The following is a 27093-nucleotide window of genomic DNA, read 5'->3' on the forward strand; positions in this document are numbered from 1 at the left end:
GGTCAGCGTAATTTGACTCATTTTAAGTCCTCCGATTGCCACTTCTGAAATGGTCGAGCTGATCCATTTCATTCCTACAATTCCAGTAAATGAAATGCTTTCTCTAAATTTGTTTACTACTTGCGCTTGCGTGTTACAGTAACTGAAAACATTTTAGAGCGGAGTTCTTAGACGCCCGTTCCTGCGGCGAGCGTCGGCGTAACCGAGCGAACGAGCACAGCGAACGATGAAAGAGCGGACGCGGAGCGCGAGATGAAATACACGTGTGTGTGTATGCGTGCGGGCGTGAGATGAAATACGTGCGTACGTATGCGTGCGTGCGTGCGTGCGTGCGTGCGTGCGTGTTTTACGATATCCTTGGCTTTGGGTTTTCCCACGTTCTAATCTAAACAGCTTATTGAAGAGACAAGCTGCAACAGGTGACGCAGCTTTGGGCACGTGAATTTGGGCGGAAAATTATGCAGGAAAATTATAATCCGCTCTGATCGTGTACAACAGTGCCCCCCTCCCTTCCTTCTATTCCTATAAATAAAGCCCGTGCTTCTACAGCAGTACTCTATTCTAGCGTTTGCACCGTGAGGTGTGCCTCGCTCATTTGGTAAATTTCTCTATTTGATTCTACTTGATGGCAATGGAAAGTACAGTCGGGGATGACAGTCTCTTCTCCTGCATTCTTATTGTACTGAACAGATCAGAAAGCATAAGAAAAGACAAATTTGTCCTCCTTTCTCCTGTACGTCATAAGCACCCGGTGTATTTTATAGTAGCTAGGCTGCCATGGCATACTTATCCTGGCGGCGGCAACAAATATGGCTGAACGGGCACCACTGGTCAACAACAACAAAAAGTACTAATCTATCCAGCTCTAGGAGCTCGTAGCCTCGTAACCTGCCGCCAAAAGCGAGACCGGGCCTTTATCAGGGCACCTGAGGCTCCGCCGAAGTCTACACTGCCGGATGCTGAAATCGATGGTTTTGTGAACAAGGTACAGAAGCCAAAACATCTAACACTTATTAAAAGCACTTTTTCTGTCTGCGTCCTTCTATTTCTTTTCACCTGCCGGCTGCTCACAATGGGCTCTCATTTGGAGCTACAACTACTGTGGCTATTGTACTACAACACAACAGTGGATAGCCATTCAAGTCAAGATAGTCAGTCAGCCAAGTCAAGTCACGTCAGTCAGTGAGTCAGTCACTCAGTCAGTTAGTTAGTTGTTAGTTACACTCCCAAGAAATTTCAGACGCGCGATGAATTCTCGCAGTTTGAAGAGCTGTTAAAACATACGTACTGAGCGTTGCGGAAGTTTCTCATAGCTAACACTCAGCATATTGTCGCAAGGTCAATTCCAGCAGTAAGAGCCATTTTCCGGAATACTGAGCTTGGGTCGGCGGCCAGTTCAGCTACTGTGCCGAATTCTGCGACGCCACCGTCTTTCATGACCAAGATCCTGCAAGAGAAAGAGCCAAACAGCGTCGTCATCATGATCAGCGGGATTAAGTACAGAGAACGCAAACTCTCGCTCCCCAGTAATCTGCTGTTATCTCTTGCTCCAACCAACTATACTATACTGGCGATTTGCCTAAACTCGCCTTTCTAATAAATCTCGTCTTCCGCGTCTGACTTCTTTTATTTCTTTGATATTCACTATGTGCAAGAGACTGCGCCATCCTAAAAATTGCTGCAAAAGCCAACTTCCTATTACAGCATTTAATACGAAGATACAAACACGCGCCTGATCAAAAGCTAACTCCAAGACACTCTGGATATCAGCTTACCAGGGGCACGATATACGACAGCCGGAAACGGTTAATGCCGGAATATCCGATGTGCTTTGGTTACCAATCATAGACGATTCTATTTGCGTGAGCGCCGATATGTATGAAGCAGTTACACTAAACACTAACGATGTCTGTCCAACCATTTTTACCCATCCAGATCAAGCATAGTACAGTGAATCATCACTGCAATAAGGAAAGGCCGATGTTAACCGTCCACCATGGCAGCACTCGAGCACTTCCGTCCACAGCCACGGAACCTTTGTCCGACAGCGCCCTCACCTGTCGCATGCGAGCACCGTGTGCAGCCGGTGGGCGACTGTGATGACGGTGCATGCGGCGAAGCTCTCTTGTATCGTCCGCTGCACGATCCGGTCCGTGTCGCCGTCCATGCGCGACGTGGCCTCGTCCAGCAGCAGAACTCGCGGGCAGCGAAGCAGCGCTCGCGCAAGACACACCAGCTGACGCTGTCCCACACTGCAGGGTGGGAGGAAACTTCTGTTGTCGTAACATCGCTCTTACAACGGCCTTGACGTGCTCGATTTGTCTAATTCACTATACTGTCACTTTCGTTTAGGTTATAAGCTACCAACGTTTTTCAACAGCTGTACTTTTTGATGCAGTATACTACCTGAGGTTATCGGCCCCGTCTTCAATATCCATGAGGAGGCCGCTTGGATGCCGGGATACGAAGTCAAACAGGTGCGCTTTCTTCAGTGCCTCCCAGAGCTCCTCGTCTGAATGTCTCCGCAAGGCATCGAGGTTGTCGCGAAGGCTCCCCATCATCAGGTACGGCTCCTGCCGACAGCCCGACGCATAATAGTCAGAGTGCCCTGAGACTCGGTGTCGTAAAAGAAACTGTTACAGCTAATTCTGCGTAACACTTCGATGCAGCTGCTTTCTCGCTATTCATATTTAAAACAGCGCCAAGAAACACGGACAAGGGAGGACGCAGGACACAGCGCTCGTCCTGTGTCCTCTCTTGTCCGTGTTTTTTGGCGCTGTTTTAAATATGAATGATCCGTACAAACTAGCTCGCACCCAAACCCTTCTGATTCTGTCTCTCTTATTTGCTGATCAGTCTCTCGTGTAGGTTTTTCTCCACAGAAAACGACTAATGCTGGTTTCAGCTCCTTTTAGCCCCTTTACCCCTTTCATGCCCGAACACATTCGAGAGGAGTGGTCGTGCCCTGTCACTCAAATAAATGCACTGTTGACATCTCTATCGAGTTCGAGCCAGCATCCTATCTTCTCTGCCCTTAGTCTCGAGACTGCAGTGCGGTGCACCGAGGAAGCTGCCAGCTGCACGTGGAAGATGAGGTTCCATTGTATTCCAAGAGCACACAATTTTTATCTCTGTATCCGCCAAGTAAATCTATTTCCTAATTATCATAAACGTTGTACCGCACCCTGATTTACGTTTTTCGTTTAAAGTTTTTCTCTCTCCCTTGGCTTCTTGGCCAATCCCCATTAGTGGGCAAGTGATACAAGTGAGGAGCAAGCAAGCAAGCAAGCAACCAAGTACCGTAGAGTTTCTTACTATAGCATCTAGAGAGAATCTAGCGTCACCGTCTATGGCAGTTTCCTCGCGCTGCGCTGTCATGGGAACGACGGTATATGTGTCTGCGAGGCTTGTGCTGGCTGGTGTTGTAATAGGCTTCGTCTAAAACATGGATATGGCTACACAAATAACGCGTTATTAAAGTAAAATCGTCATAAAATGTTTTTATTCAGCATATTACATCTTTCAATGAAGTTTACTCACCTACAATGCATGATCAAGCGAAGAAAAGCAAGAACAGACGACAAACTTCCAAAGCGAGGGCGAATCTTGTCGTCTGTCTTCCAACTTTAGCGGCCCGCTGATACTTTTTACGTTTCATATCATTGTACATGCAATAACAAGCTCTCATAATTAGACAAAACATATTTTTCTGTTATAATAAAGCTAAGACAGCTTTTTATTGCTGTTTTAGTAGAACATGAATCATTGTGACAGACGAAACGGTTCTTGCCAGGCGCGTCTTCAAGGTGTCCTGGCGAACGGTGCCAATCTGTGAAGTCAATACCGGCATTCCCATGCATACCATGGCGCAGCAGCACCAGGTTTCCATCTAGGTAATATAGTGAGAAACTGTATGCCAAGTACAAAGTGCCTGCCTCGGATCACCTGTGGAATGACGGTGAGCGCAGATCGCAGGGTGCTTCGGGGAACAGAGGCAATGTCAACACCATCGATGACGATGCGGCCCCGCGACGGCCTCAGTACTCGAAGTAACGAGAGAATGAGCGACGACTTGCCGGCTCCTGTACGACCCACCACGCCTACCTGCAGCGGTGATGGTTCAGGATTTTTTTAACGAAGACAGATCTGCTAAACCGTGGTAGTAATGAGAACTTATGTTGCTCTAATACGGGCGTATCGCACCCACCAGAAACTTGCCTTCTCACGAGCTTTTATAACAAAGGAGACGTTGATAAGAACTTGCGGCAGGACACCTGGCTTGTAAGACGTTGAGAAATCGTCGAATACGATCTCTCCTTCGACAGGCCAGGCACCCTGTGCGTCTGTTGAGTTATCAGCAGCGACCTTCTTCCCTTTTTGTGGTTTATGTGAGTCGTCTTTGTGGCCAGTGTCCTCCTGTGGGCACAACAAACGCGACAAAATGGATGGCAAGTCGCCGAAAGATGGCAATATATGTTCGGCGCAGTGAACCGTCCCAGTAGATTCCACCAAAATGTATCAGTGTTTAAAGCTCCCCTACAAGCACGAGTTCAGTCACACACACGCAAGTATTAAGTGATTCTCGCTGTAGGCGGCTAACATCGTGCATGGTTATTGTGGCCTTACATTCGCTTTTAACTTTTGGGAGGGGCCTCGTATGATAAATGTAAGCCGCGCTGCGAAGGTCAGCTCAATTAGTCTTTTAGTGGTACACAAATTAGAGAGCATGGTAATTAGAGAAAGATAAGAGCGTTTTTGCTTGATTGAGTGCAACATTAAAAGTTTAAGCAAGTGTTTGTATCATTGGTTGAAGATATTAAAGGTAACTAAACCAGGCCGACCACCGACCCTCCTTCATTTCGGTGCAGTTTGTCTCTAATGCGCGCAATAATCATCACGGTAACCATATTTCATAACCATGGTGTCTTCAACACTGGGTTTTGCCGCCTGATGTGATTTGCGCGTTTCATAAAGGACTCGACGAGAGCAACGTCGCTGTACGTAGGCTTGGACCAAAGGCGCCAACAGGGCAGCAACGTAATGGTGTACAATAGGTTTAATTCAGCGTAAGGAAACGCGTCGAGTGGTGTGCACTTGATATGTTAAAATGAAGATGGAAACACAAGGCGCCGCCTCTACTCACTTCCGGCGGTAGCCTGGTGAACTCGAGAGCCCGCTCGAAGGAGATCGCATTCAGGAAGCAGAAGAACAAGGACGCGTTCACAGCAGCCAGCGACATCGAAATCTGCGGGTATGTGGAGAACAGCCAACGGTCTAGAAGGCAGCGAGACGCGGTGTTGAATGCATTGATTACAAAGTGGCACGCCTTTGTACAGCGTGCAAGCATCAAAGACAACTCGCGACGCTAGATGTAACTTAAAGAACAGTAATTTTCGATCCGTGCCGCTGTTTAGAATCGCGATGGCGAATGTGCGGCACGCGTAATGCCAAAAACGACGTACAGCACGAAGTACAAGGACTTCGAGAGACGACAAACAGTGCGCCGACATCCAACAATATTTTATTGCGTTGCCACATCATGTGTATATATATACAAGAGGGGGCATGGGCAGAAAATGAAAGGCGGTCACAGGGGCTGTTCTAACAGTAAGTCATTGTATCAAGTACATGGTCACGTGAAAAAAAACGCACATTACTATTACTATCTGTTCAGATACATGACTTCACTGGGTGTCTGCAAGATATAGGAAGCACTAACGCACAAACTACCCAGTTTTCTGATGAAATCCGCTTCTATAATCTCGTGCGTGAGCTGTGAGCTGTGTCTCGCTAAAACTTCCAATGGATGCCTAAATGGCCTTGAACAGTGTTATGAACGTTGTTGTAGTTCCCTCTTCAGCGATCGTTTGAGAGAGCACTACAAGGATCGTTAAGCGATCCTTCGCGCTGTACGTTGTTTTTACCATGAGTTACCAACTAGCGCCTTGTCCGCCGTACATGTTCCTCTTTTAGTCCGCGTCTTCGTAGCGCTCTTTTCTTCAAGTATGCAAAACCAACTCGCCCACGTCAAGCTTCTGCTACTAACTAGGCCAAGCAACCACCCTTGTACGTTCAATGCGTCAGTCGCATTGCTGCGATTAGCATTTTTAGGATACCTTACGCACTTCCCTGGATGTTCGTATGTTTCTACAGATGTTTTCCCGCCAACTTGGATCACTAAGTATTCCACGGTCTGTCTCACGAGTAAAACATCGGCTCCTCTGCTGACGGAACCGGTTTCGAAATCAACCGTCGGCCCAACTTGGGTCACAGGATATGGGCCACTGAATATGTGAAGCTGTTCAATGAACCTCTTTGGCGCCAACTTGGTCGCAGCGTATGTGCCACTGGGTAGGCGCCGTTTTCAACAACAAAAAAAGGTCATTTAATGTTTATCTGGTGCTAGGTAGAATCCGCGTTATATGTATTCGAACAATCTTGCCCGAATACATATCCACACACGCCCCACGCGCGGTCTTCGCGGCGGTGCCGCCAAATGGCGTAGTGTGTCCATAGATAAGCGCGAGAGAGGAGCCCGGCTAAAGTGCGCCTCATAGATGACGCGTTTCGGCAGAAGCAATGCGGTGTGTGGCTACATTGTGTCAGTGTTAGTAGCATTAACGTCGACGTTCATCGTGAGATGGGTCCGCCGGAATTTATTATCGCCTTTTGCTTAATCCACACAACTTCCCACGTTCTCTTTTTTTTTCCTCACCGACATGGAGGCACTCAGGGCCAAGCCGAGCCCGCTCTGGGACAGTCCGGAGTCGGCAAGCGAAACGGCCAGCAGCGATCCGACGACGGCGCAGAGACCCGCGGCGGCACCGGCGAGGCCCGTCAGCCGCACGCAAGCCACCAGAGCCCAGAACGGCCGCAGTGCGCCGTCGACGAGCCGGTAGAAGCGGCCGCACACCAGGGCGGCCGCGCCGTAGCAGCGCACGCTGCTCATCGAGTCGCGCGTCTCGGTCAGATGCTGCAGCATCCGCGACAGCCACGCGCTCTCCAGGCACCGGAGCGCGCTGGACGCCCGCACCGTCACCACCTGCGAGTGCGGTGCGGCGAAACGGCTGCGGTGACGATCGCGGACACTGGACCCGTGCGCTGCGCTTCTCAACGTTGCTCTGAATGAAAAGAAACTATTATTATTATTATTATTATTATTATTATTATTATTATTATTATTATTATTATTATTATTATTATTATTATATTTGAAAACGCACATAATATGGACAAAGAAGGAAAGTGAAGAGCAAAGAAAGAACAAGATGATAGGATAGAAAGACAAAAATAAAGCAACGACAAATGATAGACTACGCCAATAGCAACAACACAGACACACAGGAACAGAAAAGAAAAGAAAAGAAAAGAAAAAGTACGCAGGCCGCACTAAATACAAAAGAATGTGCAAAAAAAGTATTTGGAGAAAATGAAAAAGAAAGGCCCCACTTAGTCCCTCAGAAAGAAAACGAAATGTTCTACAAACGCGAAGCCAAGTCAGTTTTTTGCAGAAAAGTAAGCAGAGCGCGATGGGAGCCTGGTGACGTCGAGAAGCACGACCACTCGGATGCAGGCAATCACAGAGTCTCGTACACCACAGAAGTAGACTATAGCCCCTTAGAAGTCACCTGCGCTGCGCCAGGAAAGCAGGCAACTCTAATGCAAGGTTCTCGAAAGAAAACGAGCATAACATAGACGAGGCGGAGGCGGGTAGGGAATATACTTGGCTGCCAACTGTTTTAACAACAGCAGTACTTGAGCAGTCCCCTTCAGTGCTCATGTTTTATTTGTTCAACTTTTTTGTTCGTTTAGCACTGGTCGAAATCAAATTCCCTTAACGTGCAATGGCAGAAGCCAATGGCATTAAAGGAAAATCAGTACCTTTAGCCGCCATCATGAGCAGGAAACATGCGCTGAAATACCGTCTTTCGCGAATACGCGTATTTCATCTCGCAGGCTGCGAAACGAAAGTGCTACATAGGAAAAAGGTTCCATGCGCTTTGACGCATGTACTTAACACAGCAGTAATGCTTCTCACGGTCAGAGTTTCCTGTCCCACTGGAATTACCCCAGCAAGCTCGTGTTCAAAAAACAATTTTAATAATAAAAGAAACGAAAGCGTAGCGGTTGCTGAGGTCGAAACAGTGGTCATTGAGGAAGGCACTGTAGCGCAAATAAAACTAACACAAAGGACAGAAGACGCGCCGGACATCATGGCCGCTGCGGTGTCCGGTCTTCCGTTCTTTGTGTGTTTTATTGGTGTTCCAATAGGCTGTTCTAGAATAGGGCTGGCCCCCAAAGGTAGACCCCCCCCCCCTAACGATTAGCAGCGCCTCGCCACAGCGCATGCGGCGAAACCAAAATAACCTGCTTTGCATCGTCTCAACGTCGCCGCGAACATCTCAAAAACGCGTCAGCGCCTCTTTATTGAAAATAATAAACGCTCGGGTATACTTTTCATCCTGTGAAATATTTGATTTTTTTTTTCTGGCATTATGTTTTCACTCTCCTTCCACGAGCAGGAAGAGCGCTGCAATCGCGTGACGCTAACGCAAGCCGGGAACCGTATTAGAAAAATTTAGAATAGGGGCCCCTATAGTTTGGGGCCCCAAAGAGCTTTGCGGGTGTTAGCGTTGGGGCACGCAGGAGTAAAGAGCTTTAGAATAGGGCTTTGCGTTTGCGGATAGCGGCTTGCGCTGACAGCGCCACTACGGCGTCAAAGAAAAGTTATTAGAAATAATTAAATTAAATATACCATTTTATGATAGGAACAGTAATTTTGACTTGTGTCTATTCGCGTTTAATTACAATATATAGTTTATTGTGTAAGCAGCAAACAATTAGTTGAGCTTAGTTCTGAGCAAACCAACTTTACGTGCCTTCACCAGCCAAGCTTAGCCGTGTTAGACCTACGAGCCGTAAGATCCACAACCGAATTTGGAATCAGTGGCGTCTAATGAATCAATCTTCATAACACACGCTAGTTAAGAGAAAGCGATAACCGCAGTCACTTCTCCTAGCTTGCGCACTTCACGTGTTACCACGAATCGAACCCAGTTTGGTGCTGGGTTAGAGCCGTCGCTTCGATGGGTGCCGCCATGTTTGCTGACGCAAAGCTTTCGGGGCCGCCATTTGGGCTCCCGCTAAATCAGTGAAATAGCGTTCCCAACGCAAAATCCAAACGGAGTTTGCGTCTGGCGCATGCGCAGTGGCTTCGACGCTATTTCTTTGTTCTAAAGAAATAGCGTTCTATTCTAAAACTATCTATTCCAAAACTATCTATTCAAAAGACCTTCCCGGCAGGCCATACCGCGAACGCAAAGCGGTGGCTAGTTGTGGCACCCTAAGCTCTAGACCCTCGCTCTAAACCTCCCTAATGACCTCCGAAAGCACCAGCCAACTCGCCCAAAAACAAGTTATTGCCCAAAAGAGTTCACACTTCCCAGCTGCATCACCAAATCTGCGCTGCTGAGAAGGGGCAATCGGCGCCGTGACTCGCTTACCGCCACGACGAGATAGGCGGCCAGGGCGAGGACTCCCAGGCCGGCGGCGGCGGGCGCCTGCGATCCTGCGGCTGCGAGGTTGGCCAGGGCCACGGTGACCGCCTGCAGCACCTCCTTGCCGGTCACGCACAGCTGGCAGTCGACCTGGTGCAGGTCGGCCGAGAAGCGATTCAGTAGCCGTCCGCGGGGCGTCGCCTCGAAGAAGGACAGCGCGCAGCTCAGCACGCGACGGAGCATGGAGGCATGCACTCGCGCCGACAGTCGCCGGAAGGAGAGCGCCAAAAGGAAGCCGCCCAGCGAGCACAGGAGCACTGCAGCGAGTTGCGGTGAGGAGAGGTGCCGAGAAGAGCGCACGTCTTCCCGAGGTGCTCGATCTATTGCTACAGAGTGCCGAACCTGCACATTGCACTCTGTCTTGGAAAGCGTAATTCTTACAGACGAGGACGTTTCTTTTAATGCGAAACATTCTTTTCTTCCTTCCTGGCACTTTGCGGCAGGAAGGTAGCTAGGCAGATTTCTGTCTCGCCTCTATTTAATGAAAAGGAAATACTTTGCGGCCGACGGTGGAACCGAGCTTCCGCCGTCGAGAGCAGCAGCTTGGTGCTCTATACCGCTAGGCCACAATCACTTTCTTTTTGTTTATTGCCACATTGAAGAGCACAAGCACATATAAAGGTACATTTCGGGATACCAGTCTCTAGTACTAGTCTCTGGCTTTGCATGATCCTAAGCATAATTATCTCGTTCCAAAGCGAGCCAGTTTGGTTTGGTTTGGTTTGGTGCCTGTAGTTATAGCACAACCCACTACGGGGGATTGGCCATGAATCGGGCGGCAGTCGGTCGAAAAAGAATAAATACCTAAATAGGATTTTTTTAACCAAAAATGAGATATTAAATGAATTCTAATCGCTAATAATAATTTCCATGCTATAGTTTCTTAAAATTAGAAGTTAATATATTTGGTTTCTTGTTGTTGAAAATAAAACAGTAAAATTAGCATGGAAGTCGCCTTGTTTCTATTACAAAATTATATATGGCATCACATGCGTTCCTATTACAGTGTCCTAGTGCCGATGCCCCCAGAGACAGAATGATAGGTAGCGTAATGGCTAATCCAAGTTGGCGGAAGGGACCTTCTAGAAGTCGTTTTCTATGCACGTTGAACCTACGACACTGTATAAAGAAATGATCCATAGTTTCGGGTTCATTGCAGTAAAAACATTTAGGAGAAGGTGCCAAACCAGACCTATGGGAATAGAAATTAAGCCGTGGTATTCGGCAACGCATACGCGTAAATGGAACTTCAAATTTTCTTGTTGCACACCATCCGCTGTGCCAAGGAAATCTAAGGTGCTGAAAATCGGCGTTATCTAATACACATGATTTGGCATGTTCTTATTGAATGGAAAATTTTCAAAATCTTGCAGAAGTGACGTATGCCGAAGGTTTTAGGATCCTCAGTACCGGGCCTTTAAGAGATGCCGCTGCTAGTGCGTCTGCTGACTCGTTTAAAGTGAGCCCCACGTGCCCTGGCACCCATACCAGGTGGATGAGGCGTAAATGTTGGGGAATGAATTAATGAAATTCTCGGAGAATGATACTTGAGTTGGGCACAGATAAAGCGGAGCAAACAGACAAGGAGTCGGTTAAGATTACGGTCGAAACGCTCGGCGCGTCTCCCCCGCGTGCCACTTCATCTTCTTTCCTTGCGACAGCTCGCGGTCTGAGTTAGAACACACGATCTCCGGTACCAGGCCACTTTCTTCGGCACTTTCCCCCTAGCACACGACGTAGAAATTGTGCGACCTGTACCGACTTCACGATCGCCAAGTTAATCGTGTGACATTTCTTTGCCAGGGTACAAATGTCAACGTCTTTGTGCACATATCACACGACATAGCCACATATACGTACAAGTGCATAACAAGTAGTCGCGGATGACGTAAAAATCTGCGGTTCCCTTTTTTACGCTCGTCCACTACATAAGTAGAAGCTAACAATTACCATGTCGTAAGATTGCGTCGAACGGCGCATAGAAATCGTGCCGTTGCCGCCACACGCTCGTCTTCAACGCGGCCGTTGTCGTGCTGCTGTCGTCACAGACACGCACGCTCGCGACCCATGCACACAACTACTCAACTTAGACAAACACTATTGTCCACCTGGATTCGCGTTGCGGAGCCCCAAATAATACTAAATAACCGGGTACCTGGTTAAATGCTTCGCATAATATTGATTACCACAGTGCGTGGGATCTGAAAAATTCTTTTACGCCCCATATCTTTTGTTTTGGTAAATTGTGTGATTCAATGTCCCGAGAAGAGACACTTGAACCACACAACTGTCCCGAGACTGCACAGCGGGTTATGAGGGATGCCTTAGTAGAGGGCTCCAAAATAACTTTGACCACCAGGAGTTCTTTCACGTGCACTTAAACATACGCACACGAGCGGTTTTTTTTTCTTTCTTTTCCTTTCTTTTTTTTTTTTTCGACTGCGTCCAAATGCGGCCTCCGGGGCCAGGAATTGCATCCGTGATTTTGTATACAGTGGCAGATCGCCATAGCCACTGAGACACCGCGGCGGTCTGTTGCGTTACGCTACGTAACCCATGATGCCTGTCATTGTTTCACTCTGACAGAGTGTGTTGCGAAGACTTACATGCTACATTTAGGCAGGTCCTTCCCTTCGCTTCCTTAGTATACTTGAACTGAAAAAGCGTGCGACATCGTTACGATACCCTTACTCACAGTCGCAGAGACAGAGTGCGGCCAACACCGTGACCCAGGTTGTCGTGGACACGTCCCCGAACGGTACGGCGGTGCTCGCGTCTGTCCAAGCCTTGGTCCCGATAAGAAACAGCCACACGGCCACCGCGTGTGCCAAGATGCAGAGCACGGCCAGGGGCAGGCAGGCGCCGGACATGGTCACGAAGGAGCGCAGCAGCTCCACGGCAGTCTTGGAAAAGGGGACGGCGTGATTATATATCTCAGGCTGCGCGCAGGGCGACACTTTGAGAACGGAACCGACCCAGCTGACCCTCCTGGCTTTCTGTTCGCGCGATCATATATAGGGAAGTATTCTAATGCATCACCGTCTAAAAGCATGTTGGCTCCGACTTCTGTGGCCGTGTTGGAGAAGCCTACCTTTCTTTATATATTTCAAAGGCAATTACTTAACGAAAAGGTCACGTGCGACGGTTTCTACGGAATAAAAAGGAATCATTATTTTGGCTTCTAGCGCGAAGTGAAACACCGATGTTTCACTTCGCGCTAGAAGCCAAAATAATGTTACCGTACCAACTCGCCCAACTGTCTATCCTTTTGCAAAAAGGAATCAATTAAGCGCTATACCCAGCTAATTATAATGGTAACGTCGTGACCGAAGCATTGGAGCACACTGTACACGCTGCATCGTGTGTATTACAATCTATTACAGACTGTTACAATCATATATAGAGAGGATAATGTTTCCTTGTTTAAGGTGTAAAAGACACGGAATGATGTGAGGAAACGACAGGACAGGAAGGACATCAGGTAAGAGTAATATTTCCTTCTAAACTCCAGAACAATAGGCTTTCCTCACACGAATACACTGGCAAACTATGTGCCGAGACGAATTTTCGCTGCAGAATTCGTATTGTTCCTATCTTGTTTGTTTATATTTATCAAAACTTTATTGAAGCAGGAGAAGCGCTTCCACTAAATAACACATATTGCCAGTCGAGTGATCTACAGCTCACTGCGGTGTGAAAATAAAACGGCATACGTACCAAACTCGTGTCGCGGATTTCCTGAGAGGTGAGCTGTGCCGCGACGCCACTTTCAACTGTGAGCAACGCGTCGCAGCTGCAACGAACCGAATAAGGAGCGCATATTATAAGAACACGAGACAATATAAAGGAGCATTCGCCGAGAGAGTCGCGACACTCAATTGATTTCGTCCCACCGTAAAGAAATTCGGTGGTTCTTGAAGCTTTCCACACAAGTCTATCATTCAAGGCGTGCAACCCGCCGTAAGGCAGCTAGAACAGAATAAAACTATTATTTCATTTTGAAGAACAATAACAATAGCTTTCAATTTATGAAGTTTACTAGAATTCACCCTGCAAATGCTTTCTGTAGCGAGAGGATCTATTCACGTACCCCCACTATATTTTCTATTTGTGGCAATCTGACCTCTAAGTTGTGCCATTGTGACCCCTGCATGGTAGGCTCTGGTAGTAACTTTCCCAGTTACGTAAGTGTGGTTCGAAGAACATGCGGCGCGGGGCATTTAATTGACTATGAGGAGTGCGAGGAGTCGGGTGCTTGTCAAGTCGAATGAACAGAAGAGGTAAACCGGTATTAGATCGGGCCAAACTGTCGTCATAGTTATAAATATTCTAATTTAGTATTTCGAGTACATGTTGCTTAATTAAACGAAAGCACGTACAAGAACATAAGATGGCCCATCGGTCAAGCCAATGGATACAACGTTAGTAAGTCACGGCGTGTTGTCCTTCTCTCGAAGTTTCCTTGAGCTGCTTTCCAGCGGCAATCTTTTTTTTTTTTTTGCCTATTCTGCTGCCTCCTTAAATTTTGTTTATTATTTGTGTTCGTTCAACCTCTCGCAATCCTCATTAGATTAGAGTAAAGCTGTCTCGTTCTTTTTTTACCTAAGGTGGTACTTTTGTTGGGACTTGCGAATAAGTGGAAAAGCTTTTTATACTATCAGCATAAAATTCAAATGCGCACTATTCCGCAACTACTCCGATGCGTTGTTTCATTTCCAGGTTCACATGCATTTGCAACTTAATTCACACTCCAAAATGTACACTTGAGACTACTTCATGCTTAGAAACAATCTACACTGCGACAACAAGCTGCTCTTACATCTATAATTACGCGTACGCTACAGTCATTTTGGTCGCTTATTTACTGTTCAGCGTTTCCATTTACGCTGATTGTACCTTATTTCAAAACAAATAAGTATTGCAACACGATAAAACAGACTGCTTCATGATTACAAACATCTCAATTACTAGCTGGTTGTTACGCTGAATGCTTTCGATGTACGTGAACACGTCCAGCTACCGTGTTACTAAGCATTTGTTACGAATACACATTGACATCACAACACGGTCACGCGCTCCAACTAATTTCCTTCTTTATTAGGTGTGAATTATGTAGTTTTGCCACCGAAAGGGCTGTCCCAAGACAGCCAAGATAACTAACTAGAAGAGGAAATCACAATAAAATAACAAAACGCTCTCGGAACAAACTTATAGGCTAAAAAAAGAACAGATATAAAATGTGTTATAAAAGTACAAGAACAACATAAGCGGGAACAAATCACAGAAACACAGAGAAAAAGAGAACGCAAACAAACTCATGTTCTCAAACAATTGATGGCATCACTGTTAAGCACAAAATCCCGTATAGCTTTGAGAGGTAGTCTCTGTTCGCAGGGGCAACGACCAAGCTCCAAATTTCTTTCTGTGCAGACAAAGGACATCGGTATATAGAACGTTGTTACGACCACGAAGCATGCTTCGCCACTGGCCACGTTGTGGGCGCTCACAGGGGCAGTGCTCCACACAACCTTCCACAGTGCCACAAACATTAGAAGAATGCAGGACAAACTTCGCTAACTATAGTATAATCGCGAGTATTGCACACGCCATTGTCATAGTGCACTGTCATGCTGCACTCAGATGATGTCCTTACACGGTGCAAGTAAGGCGTGTAGGCCACCTCCTAAGCGGCCACCTAAGCGGTGTGTGAGCGTGTCTGCTGTTCGGTCCATCTTGAGGTTTACAGAGGAGCGAAGCAGATAATCAGTGCTATACGACAGATACGAAGCGACTAACGCTCAATAAAGTGTAATTCGTCAATCACCCGCTGTCACGGCGCTTCGCAGTGGATGGCGCCTTCTGCCTGCTGCCAAACAGCAGCGTTTTCGGAGCCACGGCGTCCGCGTTCAGCTCGGAAAGGGACCCGTACGGAACGACTCGGTTGTCCGACAGAAGCAGCAGCTTGTCGACGTGCTTCACGAATGCCTCTTGACTGCAGACCATTATTCGTGTCTGTGAATCGAAACAAGCGGTATGAATTTCAGCAATTTATTTATTTATTTATTTATTTATTTATTTATTTTACCGACCCAAGGCCAAACACAGGTTCTACGAGAAACGCTTTAGAGGAGGACTCCGGTTTAATTTTGAACACCTGGTGCTAACCGAACGCGCGTTGTGCGAATACTAGAACATGATAACGAATTTCTTTTTCAGCAGTTTTAAGTTACAGCCAACCAAGTGGCCCGCATGATAACACGGGTCTCGCGGAAAAGACACGGCATGAAGGAAGCAGACACACTCAAACTGGTCAGAAGCCTGGTGGTCAGTAGAGTGACGTACAGCCTCCCGTACTACCACTGTACGAAGCACGAAATGCAACAAGCGGACGCAATCCTGAGGAAAGCCCTCAAGACGGCGCTCCACCTACCGCAGTCAACATCGACCGACAAACTCCTGGCCCTGGGGCTACACAACAGTCTCGAGGAGCTCCAAGAAGCGCAGATAATCGCGCAAATGCAACGACTAAAGCTATCGGCAACGGGCAGAAGACTCCTGAGCAGATACGGCGGTGAAGCTGCCATAAAGGAGACACAAAGCACGGAGACGATACCGGACGAATACAGAAACACCATCAAAGTAGCACCGATACCCAGCAATATGGACCCGAACCTACACATGGCACGAAGACAAGCAAGAGCAGAGTATGTACAAAGAACACTGGCAACTAGACACGACACAGTGTACGTAGACGCCGCTACCTACACTCAGGACAGAAACCACAAGAAAAGCAAAGTCGCAACGGTGATCAACTCGGACCTAAAAGAAATCACCAGCGCATCAATTCGGAACTGTACGGTAGTTGAGGCCGAAGAGGCAGCCGTGGCTCTAGCGGCAGCGGAGGGCTACCGATCCAACAGGTCCTTAACCATACTCACAGACTCCCAAGCAGCATGCCGCAACTACCTAAACGGCAGAATCAGCCACAGCGCGCTCCGCATCCTCCGCTCAAGTGGCAACACCGTCAACAACCAGGCCAAACACACGATAGTTTGGGTGCCGGGACATACCGACATTACGGGAAATCAGGAGGCGGATAGGATAGCTCGAGGGCACGCAACAAACCGAGCATCCAACAATCCCTACCCCGCTGAGGAACCCGAGCCGGTAGCCCAAAGCTATTCAGAGATATTAAACTACTACAGAGGCATCAGACGAAAATACCCGCCCCCTCACAAACAACTAAATAGAGAAGACGCCGTAGCATGGCGGTAGCTACAAACGGGAACATTCCCGTGCCTAAACATGCTAAGTAAGATCTACCCCACGCAGTACGAGAGCAAGTGCCCATGGTGTGGAGACAAACCAACCCTATACCATACCACATGGGCTTGCCAGAAAATAGATGGGCTAGCCATAATAAAAAACCCGAGTGCGGAACAGTGGGAGAGGATGCTATCCAGCGACATCCTGAAAGTCCAACAAGGACTAGTAAGGCGTGCACGCAGGGCAGCTACCCTCAGCGGAGCCCTGGACTAGGGGAACCGACCCTGGAGAGAAGATGGAAGACTCCATCTGAAGCCGCAAAAATCACTGCAAAATAGAGAAAATAAACGTTTTTCATCATCATCATCATCTTTTTCAGCACAGCATATATCATCTCGAAGACAACTTATCTTGCTGTTTGTGCTTCATGATTCTGATTTCTATCTGAATCTTCCGAGGTTTACTTATCGTGATACCGTTTTGTGTGCATTTTATTTCTATTACCAAGAGCCGAAGCCTTATTGGCACCATCAAAATTGGCCCCCTGCTGCTGAAGAGCATTGCAGTGCCGCAATGGTGCGTCACCAGAGAACTAAGTATTCCTTAGTTGACAAAAGACGCTGGCGACTAATTAGTAATGTCCCCTACGTTTTCACATTGTAAGTACAATTTTTTTTCTGTTTACTGCCTATTCAAACAACATAAATACTTTTAAATGCATCTACATACCGGATGTTTCTGCGAAGCTTTTAAGTAATACTTAAGTAGAGCCACTTGGAAATAAAAGGAGCGTTCCTTCGGAGACATGGTGTCAGCGCTGCCGACCACGGGGTGAAGCTGAAGCTTCCCAGTTTCGGTTTAGCGCGTGCCGATAGCCGAAATTCGTCGTGCCACAGTTTCGCTAGTAACCGCATTTTTTTCCAGATCCAAAAGCAGGCATGGCTTGTACGGAGGTTTCGCTCCAATTTCCCAGTTACAATGAGCCATCCGAGACTAAAAGCTTTCTTTTTTGTTTTTAATTAGCGTCCAATTACATCCTATCACCCGTCACCCCGTAGTCGGCATCGGTGACGGCATGTCTCCGAATTAGCTGTGTTTTTATTTCAGAAGGGCTATTTTTTAAAAATATTACTTAAGGTCTTCGTAGAAGCACTCGCTTTATATTCAGCATGAACTACGGTTATCGTTTCCGTAAGCAAAGTGATAACGAGAGAGTCTGTGTCCCGTACTTTGTCCCTGAGAAGGCCCTCGGGTCCGATCACCCGTGCAAACACCTTGGCAGCTGTGTGCACATCCAAAGCACTGAGAGTGTCGTCGATGAGGTAGACATCGCTGTCACTGTACACGGCTCGAGCCAGAGCCACCCGCTGCTTCTGCCCTCCACTTAGCGTATCTCCCTGCGCAAAAAAGAAAAGAAAAGAAAAGGAAAGAAAGAAAGAAAGAAAGAAAGAAAGAAAGAAAGAAAGAAAGAAAGAAGAGATAAGCGCATTCACTACATTGTGCACGCGAAACACTCGTGCGCGGACGCTGAGATCGCATGAAACTCAACGTTCCGTCCATTTCAAGCGCTCTCGTAGTGCAAGGTTCGAAAAAAGGCCGTCTGCGGCCGAAGGGCGAACATTGTCAGTAAAATCGAGCATTCACCGAAAGAAAAACAGAAACTAAAATGCATTGACGTTTCAAAGGCCCATTATCGCGGAGAGTAAGATCAGTCGTAGGCAGGCGTTTGGCGCAGTATACCACTTTAAACATTCGATTTTCTTGGACAACGCAAGGCTTTGAGCCCTATAAATAATAAATGTAGCACATGGTTCGTACGATGAGCTGTAACATACCGAACCTGGAGAGAAACGAACTGAGCGTGGGCCTTGTGAGCAGGTGCCACTGCGACTTTTTTCAAGAAATGATGACAAAGTTAAAGAAAAGGTCTGCTCGGCAGCCGGCCATATCAATAGCTCATATTTTATTGACGCTGAAACAGGAAAATCGATTACCTAACCACTCCCAGGGTCCGCCCACAGATGAATGTGCATCCCGAACGAAGATACAATAGCACGCAGAGAGCGCTCGTGTTTCATCGAAGCAGACAACACAAGTAAGTTTATTCGCTTATTTTCTCTGAAGGCCAAAGCATTGCCGAGAGGAGTGGGTATGCTAAACAATAATAATAAAAATAAATAAATTTTACAGTAAAGCTCTGTTACAAATATTCATGAGCAATCGCTGTCTTGAAAGCGTTGATCTCGGTGATTGCGGCAGTGGAGACGGGAGATTGTAAAGGAGGTTGCGATGCAGATTGAATGCTTCACAGAAGAAAACCATAACTTGACTTCGTTGGCCCAGTGACGTTAGCGCATGTTGCTCCATTTCTGCACCTATCACACTTACAAAAGTAAAGCTAAAGGAGCCGGCCAAGGTAGGAAAGAATTCACCACAGAGCAACTTCGGCTACCGCAGCAAAATTTTGTTTGAAATTATGTGTGTTACTTCCCTTAGTCCGTGATAGAGATATGTAGTCTTCTTTGGGTAATAGTCACAGTCGAGTAGACGAGGTTTTGTCAGAATTCATAAAGCATCGATAAAAATCATCGAGGCTTTCAATAGATAGCCGAATCGCTACAACTGGCGAGTTTCGACCAATAGACAAGGCCAATCGCTGAACAAAATCGCAAGAAACGCCATCTTTGGCTCCCCCCTGGAATACATCCAGGACGCACAACTACTGATGCACCTTTATCTTTGCCTGTCATATCTCATTCCCTTTTCCTTCTGAGATGGCAACCACCAAGGAAGGTAATACCCGCATCTAGTTAATAGAGCATTTTGACCGTCACCACCTCTCATTTCACATTCCTGTCACCGTGTCCTGTAGGCCATTGCATGGTTTCCATCACGACGTGATACAGTTTAGCAGCTATACCTTCTCTCCAAGTTCGGTGAGGTCACCGCCCGGTAGGAGCTCGAGGTCTCGAGCCAGGTCGCACGCTTCGAGCACACGGTGGTAGCGGTACGGTTCCATGGGCCTCCCGAAGAGCACGTTGTCACGGATGGGCATGTTGAAGATGCAGGCCGTCTGCGGGAGGTACGCCACCCTGCCCTGCCACCATGAGGAGCAATGCCATGCGCGGTGATAGTGAACATCATTGATCAACCATCTCAGGCACTTCAAGGTAAGTGTTCAGGGTAGACTGTTCACTTTAAAGCAGCTGCTCAATTGACAAGCGTCAAGTCGACCGGATAGTTCGCCCGGCAGTTCGGTTGCCTTGTACGTACTAGCGCGAAGAAACGCGCACCACAGCGCCAAGCACCACAATCACTAAAAGTATGTGCTTAAGACTGGTTTTTGCGTCTTGTCCTATGAATGTTCACTATGGGCGTTATTTATTGCAATTGCAAATGGGCGCAAAAAACAGCAGACAAAAAAAAATGACCACACAAACAAATGCGCTCGGGGTTCAGTTCCCTGAGCAAAACGGAGTACCGAGCGACGGTCCTTGGTACCCAATTTCATGCAGTAACAAGTTTGAACCCGCTGAGGGTTGTGATTCAGGCTTGCTGGTGCGTCATCAAGACGACGCTCAGTATAGCCCAAAGTACAACGACGACAAGAGGACTGCGTGTGTGTCCCGTATCCGTGTGCTATAGTTATGCTGCCCTCCAAGCCTTCGCACTACGACCTACGTCTCGTTTCAGTTTCTACTTAAGCAAAACAGATTTCGCAGACTTATGTACCTATGCGTAAAACAATAGCAGAATGCATTCTCCCAAAAGGAGTGCTTGACTCGAGACAAAAAAAGAGGTGAGGCGTGCAGAGAGGACACAAGAGTAGAGAAGTGGACGACACGAACGCCGACTATCAACTGAAGGGAGCACTGAGGCGAAAAAAGAAAGAAGGCACAAAACTCATCTGCGCAAGCTCAGGAATGGTAACACGACGTCTCAGTCGGGTACATGTACCGGTCTACGTGAGATATAACTGTTAAGGCACTTAATCTCTTCCCTATGTAAAGTAATCGAAGGCTGACTCACGCACGCACTTCCACCATTATAGATATGCCATGCCTCTACCATAAGACGCAGTTTCTTCATTCTTATGGCTGTACAATATCGCGCATTCATCTAACGCTGGCGTGCAGTTACAATCTTGGCAATGTAGGGAAAGATAAGAAGGCGATCCACCGGTTAACTACCTTTTATGTTCCATTAGCCTCTGATTGATACACCGTCCCGTTTGCCCTACGTAGAACTGGCCACAGCTAAGGGGAATTTTATAAACCACACCCATACGACAGTCAGTAAAACTGTTGTTCTTATTGTGCTTCACTGGACAAATATCTGTTCTTTTCTTTGCCTTTTACCTGCTCCTTTTTCCTCTGTAGGGCAGCGCATATCTTACCTAGCTTATTGGGAGCGGTGAAAGCAACATTAACATCATATCTACTTGCAACTTTTTTAAGCCTGTGCGACACTGAATGGATGTTTTAATGCGCAGGTCCGGCTCCTATTAGAAGCAGGTTATCCTAGTGTAGCAGTGGCCACTGTGGCTGAGCGCCTAAAGAAGTCGGTTTCGAGGGGGACGGACGTGATTACAGAAAGAAGTAATAGCAAAAAAAGAGTAGTGGCTATTATTAGATTCGTCGGACGACCTCGCCGCTGCCACCATTTGAAAGAGTTGAAGGTCGTAGAGAGGAACTCGGTGAACAGGATTTATTTACATATTAACATTTTGAACAAGACATACATCGACAGTCTAGCGTGACTCCAGTATGGAGCACGCAAGACGACGCATACAGCAAACAGCTTACGAGCCCACAGCTCACGAGTACATTTCTCGCACGACAACGAGCACACAGCTCACTAGTACATCTCGAGCATGACAACGAGCACAACGACGAGTTCACGACGAGCACGACAACGAGCACGCTCTCGCAGCCGACAACCGCTGCTTATAAGCACTTGTCCCCCCCCTTGATTCCAAGTGAACGGAAACGTTCGTCTAGTCATCGTTCGACGTCACCGTTCGACGTCACCGAAGATGACCCGCCCTTTTGGAGGAGGCGGGCTCACATACTCGTGTTGCACACACACACAGGTGTAAAGGTCCGGAGCCGACGTCAGAGGGCTTCGTAGAACTCTGCTCCGTCAAGGGTGGCGCTGGCGGGTAGCACATTCCTGAGCTGACCCCGCGCCACGTGGCTGCCGGTTATTCGCAGTTCTCTGAAGTGCGCCCCGTCCGGTTGGTTGGGAACACGTGCAGCGGGTGAAATAGCTGGCACGTTGCCACCCCGTCCAGCCATTCCTAACACTACTCCGTACATTCATTCAGTGTAGCACAGGCTTTAAAAAGTTGCATATACGATGTTAATGTTGCTTTCACTGCTCCCAATAAGCTAGGTAAGATATTCGCTGCCGTACAGAGGAAAAAGGAGCAGGTAAAAGGCAAAAAAAGAACAGATATTTGTCCAGTGAAGCACAATAAGAACAACAGTTTTACTGACTGTCGTATGGGTGTGGTTTATAAAATTCCCCTTAGCTGTGGCCAGTTCTACGTAGGGCAAACGGGACGGTGTATCAATCAGAGGCTAATGGAACATAAAAGGTAGTTAACCGGTGGATCGCCTTCTAATCTTTCCCTACACTGCCAAGATTGTAACTGCACGCCCGAGTTAGATGAATATATGCGCGATATTGTACAGCCATAAGAATGAAGAAAGGCGTCTTATGGTAGAGGCATGGCATATCTATAATGGTGAAAGTGCGTGCGTGAGTCAGCCTTCGATTACTTTACATAAGGAAGAGATTAAGTGCCTTAACAGTTATCGCTCACGTAGACCGGCACATGTACCCGACTGACACGTGGTGTTACCATTCCTGAGCCTGCGCAGATGAGTTTTGTGTCTTCTTTTTTCGCCTCAGTGCTCCCTTCAATTGATAGTCGGCGTTCGTGTTGTCCACTTCTCCGCTGTCGTGTCCTGTCTGCACGCCTCACCTCATTTTTTGCACAATGAATCCTTACCAACTAGCTCAGCTTTCTGTCGTTCTCGATTCGAGGTACTTACCCCAACGCGTGCGGTTCCACGAAGCCGCCGCAGCTCGCCCAGTATAGCCGCCAGCAGCGCAGATTTTCCGCTTCCTACGAGTCCGACGACGCCAAGCAGGGTACCCGGGGCGATGTCAAGGCTGACGTCGTAGAGTGTGGGTGTGTCTGGACCTAACGATTTACGTTTGCCTCTCTCTAGCCCACTCCAGCAAAACGTGCACTTTTCCAGCAACACTGCACCTGCAGACATGAAAAAGAGTGCCTAGAATGTTTGCTTTTGGCTTTTTTTCGTGACGTCTCCATGACTTAAATCGTTTCGCTCCCGTGTTTCCGAACCACCTAAGAAACCAATTTGAAGACCCTTTCAGAAGTGCACATAAAAAAAAAATGGTGAAGTGATTTACAATATTTCTGTTTACTTTTCTTAGCATTCCGTTGACTTGGTGTTGACAGTGTAATTAATCGCCGTGTCGTACGAAGTCGTAAACTGCCACCAGATCACTAGTAATACACACCTCAGGTGAGGCAATACTAACCTTTCCGGACTTCCAAGTTTTCTTTGACATCCGCACCAATGACGTCCTCTTCGGCTGTGAGGGTCTTCATCATTCTTTTCAGACCATGTGATACCTAAAACATTCACGGTAGCAAGCGTCACTAATTTTCACTAGTTCATACGAACTCCATTTCATTATTCGTTAATAATATCTTTAATTGCATTGTTTCGTATTGAGTCTTACGGATAAATAATATGACAGATTGATATTAAGAGGTAAGGCTGTTGAAGATGTAACACTGCCTTACTTAGGGTCTGACATTACAATGGCCATTGTGCCGTACCGAGAGTTTGCATAGTGTTCTGACACACCTGTATGAACAGAATGTACATAGAACACCAAGTATGTTGTTTTCTTAACTTCTTTCTTTTATTCTCTCTTCTTTTCTTTTAATAAGTTTACTCTATTTATTCTCTGACAGGAATAGATGCGCTTTCAAGGAGTTTGTGAGATAAATTACAATATTTAGGAGAGGTTTTAATTGATATATTTTGTGTTCGTAGAAGAGAAACGCTGGGTTACATACCATACTCCCGTAGCGAAACACCGTAGGCATGTTCTTGAACACCATATCAATGATGAACAGCATGTAGAGAGCAGAAAAAGAATGCGCTGCTGTCAGTACCACCGGCCGGTTCAAAGCAGCATAAGTGCCCAGAAGTAATATCATCATCTGAAATAGGCAATATCGCATAACGGCGGTGCTTAATTTCGTGTCTGGAATAAAGCTCAACTGGAATTAAAAAAGAAAGATTGGAACAAGACAAGTACACAGACGACGGGAAGCGAAGTGATATACAGTGGGTCTATCAAGGGCAGGAGCAAGCCCTTGTAAGTCAGTGTTCTGTGTGTCTGCTGCTGTCCGTCTCGTGTTCCCGCCCTCTACATCCAATCATGAATCATCCACAAGACAAAATTATCATTCTCCTGGAGCCAATGCTTCTACAAGATGGAGAAAGACAGTTTCCCTTCTCGAAATGTTGAAACGTTGCTTCAAGCCTGAATTATCTCTTGTTCGTGCACTGTTCTTCACTCGAAGAAGTACGACATAGTATATGTCGGCTACGTCGTTTCCGCAAATATTATTTTGCCTTGCTCTTAGTGCATCCGTTACTCAAAGTGTTCTGGAAGTAAACACGCATACTGCATCCTTCCCTTTGCTGTGCACAGGAAATCGACTTGCGCATGGTTTGTACCACTATCACTTAGAACGCTAGTTATTTATTCCTATCGTTCCTACTCAGTTATTTGTCAGAAATTTGTTTGATTTTGTTCTTTAGGGCAACGCAACATTTGCTGATTTTTTTCCTTTTGCAAGCAAGGGCAGCGCTGCTGAGACAAGCGTCAGACTGCTCAAAGGAACACCGAAGCGCTATATCGCGAAACCTGTTTCAATATCCAAAGCCAGCCGTCGGCAGCTTACCACGGAATTAGAACAAGACTGTAGCGATTCGGTGAAGCCGTTGAGTAAGTTGGAGAAGAACAGGAGGCGGCCCTCCCTGGCACGCAGTCGGCTCACAGCCTGAGTGACGGCCTCTTCCCAGGCGTAGAACTTGACGAGCCGCACGCACGACAGCGTGTCGGCCATCTTGTTCAGCCTCTCGTCGCGGTAGCGGATGATGTGCTTCTGTCGGTATTGAAAGCAACGAAGAGACAAAGCTTTCTCTAAACGAAAACAAAAGTCGCCAGCGTTACGGTGCGTGCGTGCGTGCGTGCGAGTGAGTGAGTGAGTGAGTGAGTGAGTGAGTGAGTGAGTGAGTGAGTGAGTGAGTGAGTGAGTGAGTGAGTGAGTGAGTGAGTGAGTGAGTGAGTGAGTGAGTGAGTGAGTGAGTGAGTGAGTGAGTGAGTGAGTGAGTGAGTGAGTGAGTGAGTGAGTGAGTGAGTGAGTGAGTGTCATGCGTTTAAGTTTTTCGGGAAATTATAGAGAGAGAAGAAATAAGGGGAAGAAAAAGAAGGCACGTATTCTAGGATATATGCAAAAGAAAAAAAAGGAAAGGAGAGAGGCGTCGCGAGACCGCAAGCCGAACGAAGAAAAAGAAGATGAATAGAATGGGTTGAGGTGGCAGATTAGATAGTATTCATGACATCTTTGAAGAGAAGTTTGCGAATTGGGAACCCTTCAGAATGCTCGGATAAGGGGATGTGTGACATTACGATCGAGTTTTGCATAACCAAGGAGATGAAGACAGAAGAGACAACAGGCGCTTCGCTTCGGAACGACGTGGCTTTTGTATTTGAATACTGTTTCACTGAACTCCAAGTACCAGAAATGACGGTCCACGAGGGCATCAAACAATGAGGGCGCACAGAAGAAAAGAAGAGCTCATCGGCGCACAGTACGTCAGCTGAGAAATCGGCGCAGAGCCTGCACAAGACATGCAGTGCCCGACCGCCACAGGGGCGACTGTTCGAAAGCGATGGCCAGCTTTGACGGCCCCTAAGCCGGTAAGGGCAAGAAGGAGAAGAGTGAAGTTCCATGTCCAGATGAACACAGGTGCACAAGCTGCAAGAGTGGCGCAGAAGGACCAGACATAGCAGCGCCAAGAGAGATAGAGTTCTATAAGAAAGTACATCGGTGGGTCATAAACTAGCGGGAGAACAGATCAAAGAAGTGGCGGGACGACAATAACATTGGGAAACGATTTTCAAGAAGTCTTGAAGGAACTACGCCAGGGCGGCACTGCACAGCGATCACTGCAGCGCATCGAAGAAAATAACAAAGATCAGTCGATGAAGTTTTCAGTATCAAGACCTACCCACATGTGCAGAGCAAGTACCACGGGTGCTCACAAGCGGAAGTCTCTGCAAAAAGTTTGATTAAGGTGTGTGCCTAATGCGAGAGACTAAGGAAGAGTCACTTCAGTTCCGAGAACAAGGACAAAGCCAGTAGATATCCTAATCGCCCAAGGTGTGCAACGCGTAAGTGTGGGAATACAATTAGTAAGAGGCTGAGAGCAAGATGGTGTAATAAGAAACGTGTGCTTAAGCAGACGTATAGCGGGTCAATGGGAAAGAAAATGAAGCCGAAGTTAAGCCAGAGTCATTCAAACTTTTACAGTAAATGTGTAGGCATAGGAAAAAGAAGGAAGCAGACAGGAAATAGAATATCGTGGCTATCTCCAAGGCGGCCAAAAAAAAGAAAAGGGGCGCAGCTGCAATACTGGAAGGATCTAAAGAAAATTATTTAGCAATGACATGCGACAATTGTCAGCTTTCGGGAACGTGGGTAGAGATAAAGCGTGGGAACCGTACGTATGCTTAATACAGTTGACCAACTCGGATATACTTTGGTTCAGTGCGAAGAATCTAAGAGAGCGTAAAGTGTCTTTCAGGTATTGTGAAAGCTGTTCACATATTGTCCACACTAGTGTAGGTTAAGCTTTAAGAACACATTTGAAATTATTTTGTGTGTTAATTTCTTATAAGGTGCCTGTGCGGCAGAAAGCCAACAAGATACATCGTCAGGCGCAGTTGGTGTAGATGGCGTAGCGAGGGAGTGTCTGAGCACAGTATTATAAACGCTGTTTGCTAGCTGCCCTCAGTTTTGTAGGTGTGGTGTATAGCGACATAGTTGGATGTGAAGTGATGGGAAACTGTGGACAGCTGCGGCTATGTGAACGTTTTGTAGGAAATATTTTATGTCATGTTGCAACACAAGAGGTGAGCAGTATAT

The 27093-nt window shown here is 47.1% G+C and overlaps 3 protein-coding genes across 5 annotated transcripts in view; all 3 read right to left on the reverse strand.

Annotated features, from left to right (window-relative positions):
* The window catches only part of bt (projectin protein bent), a 247652-nt gene extending 246274 nt beyond the window's left edge, over positions 1–1378 (reverse strand). The window contains exon 1 of the mRNA XM_055075480.1: positions 1289–1378. The gene's annotated coding sequence lies outside the window, so the exon portion shown is untranslated. The remainder of the gene's footprint in view (positions 1–1288) is intronic.
* LOC129386920 (ATP-binding cassette sub-family C member 2-like) lies at positions 951–4128 on the reverse strand (the record flags this gene model as incomplete). The annotated part of the gene is made up of 4 exons (XM_055075331.2): positions 951–1447; positions 2058–2252; positions 2407–2573; positions 3946–4128. Coding segments are annotated over 4 exons (672 nt in total), but the record flags the coding sequence as incomplete, so codon positions are not given.
* On the reverse strand, positions 4056–25173 carry LOC126539301 (ATP-binding cassette sub-family C member 3-like). 3 transcript variants are annotated; one of them, XM_055075477.2, is made up of 13 exons: positions 24844–25173; positions 23947–24093; positions 23400–23493; positions 22883–23103; positions 19744–19920; positions 18053–18220; positions 15382–15569; positions 13275–13350; positions 12253–12460; positions 9504–9814; positions 6716–7042; positions 5144–5245; positions 4056–4416 (listed from the first exon to the last, which is right to left on the reverse strand). In XM_055075477.2, exons 1-13 carry the CDS (start codon positions 25006–25008, stop codon positions 4174–4176), a joined length of 2427 nt encoding a protein of 808 aa, XP_054931452.1. In that variant the 5' UTR covers positions 25009–25173; the 3' UTR covers positions 4056–4173. The 3 variants fall into 3 exon arrangements, with proteins under 3 accessions (XP_054931452.1, XP_054931453.1, XP_054931454.1); XM_055075479.2 differs by having other exon boundaries at positions 4286–4416; positions 9504–9647; XM_055075478.2 differs by lacking the exon at positions 19744–19920.
* Positions 25174–27093: the final 1920 nt, after the last annotated feature.

The sequence above is a fragment of the Dermacentor andersoni genome, chromosome 11 (genome assembly GCF_023375885.2).
Source record: "Dermacentor andersoni chromosome 11, qqDerAnde1_hic_scaffold, whole genome shotgun sequence".
NCBI classification, from domain to species: Eukaryota; Metazoa; Arthropoda; class Arachnida; order Ixodida; family Ixodidae; genus Dermacentor; species Dermacentor andersoni.

Bases quoted from the DNA above. Each gene is read 5' to 3' on its own strand.
- LOC126539301 (XM_055075477.2), bottom strand. From the start codon at position 25,008: ATGGCCGACACGCTGTCGTGCGTGCGGCTCGTCAAGTTCTACGCCTGG. The intron at 24,094-24,843 runs GTAAGCTGCCGA...TGCCTATTTCAG, and splicing joins AGTCTTGTTCTAATTCCGTG to ATGATGATATTACTTCTGGG. The intron at 7,043-9,503 runs GTAAGCGAGTCA...CCGCACTCGCAG, and splicing joins CCGCCTATCTCGTCGTGGCG to GTGGTGACGGTGCGGGCGTC.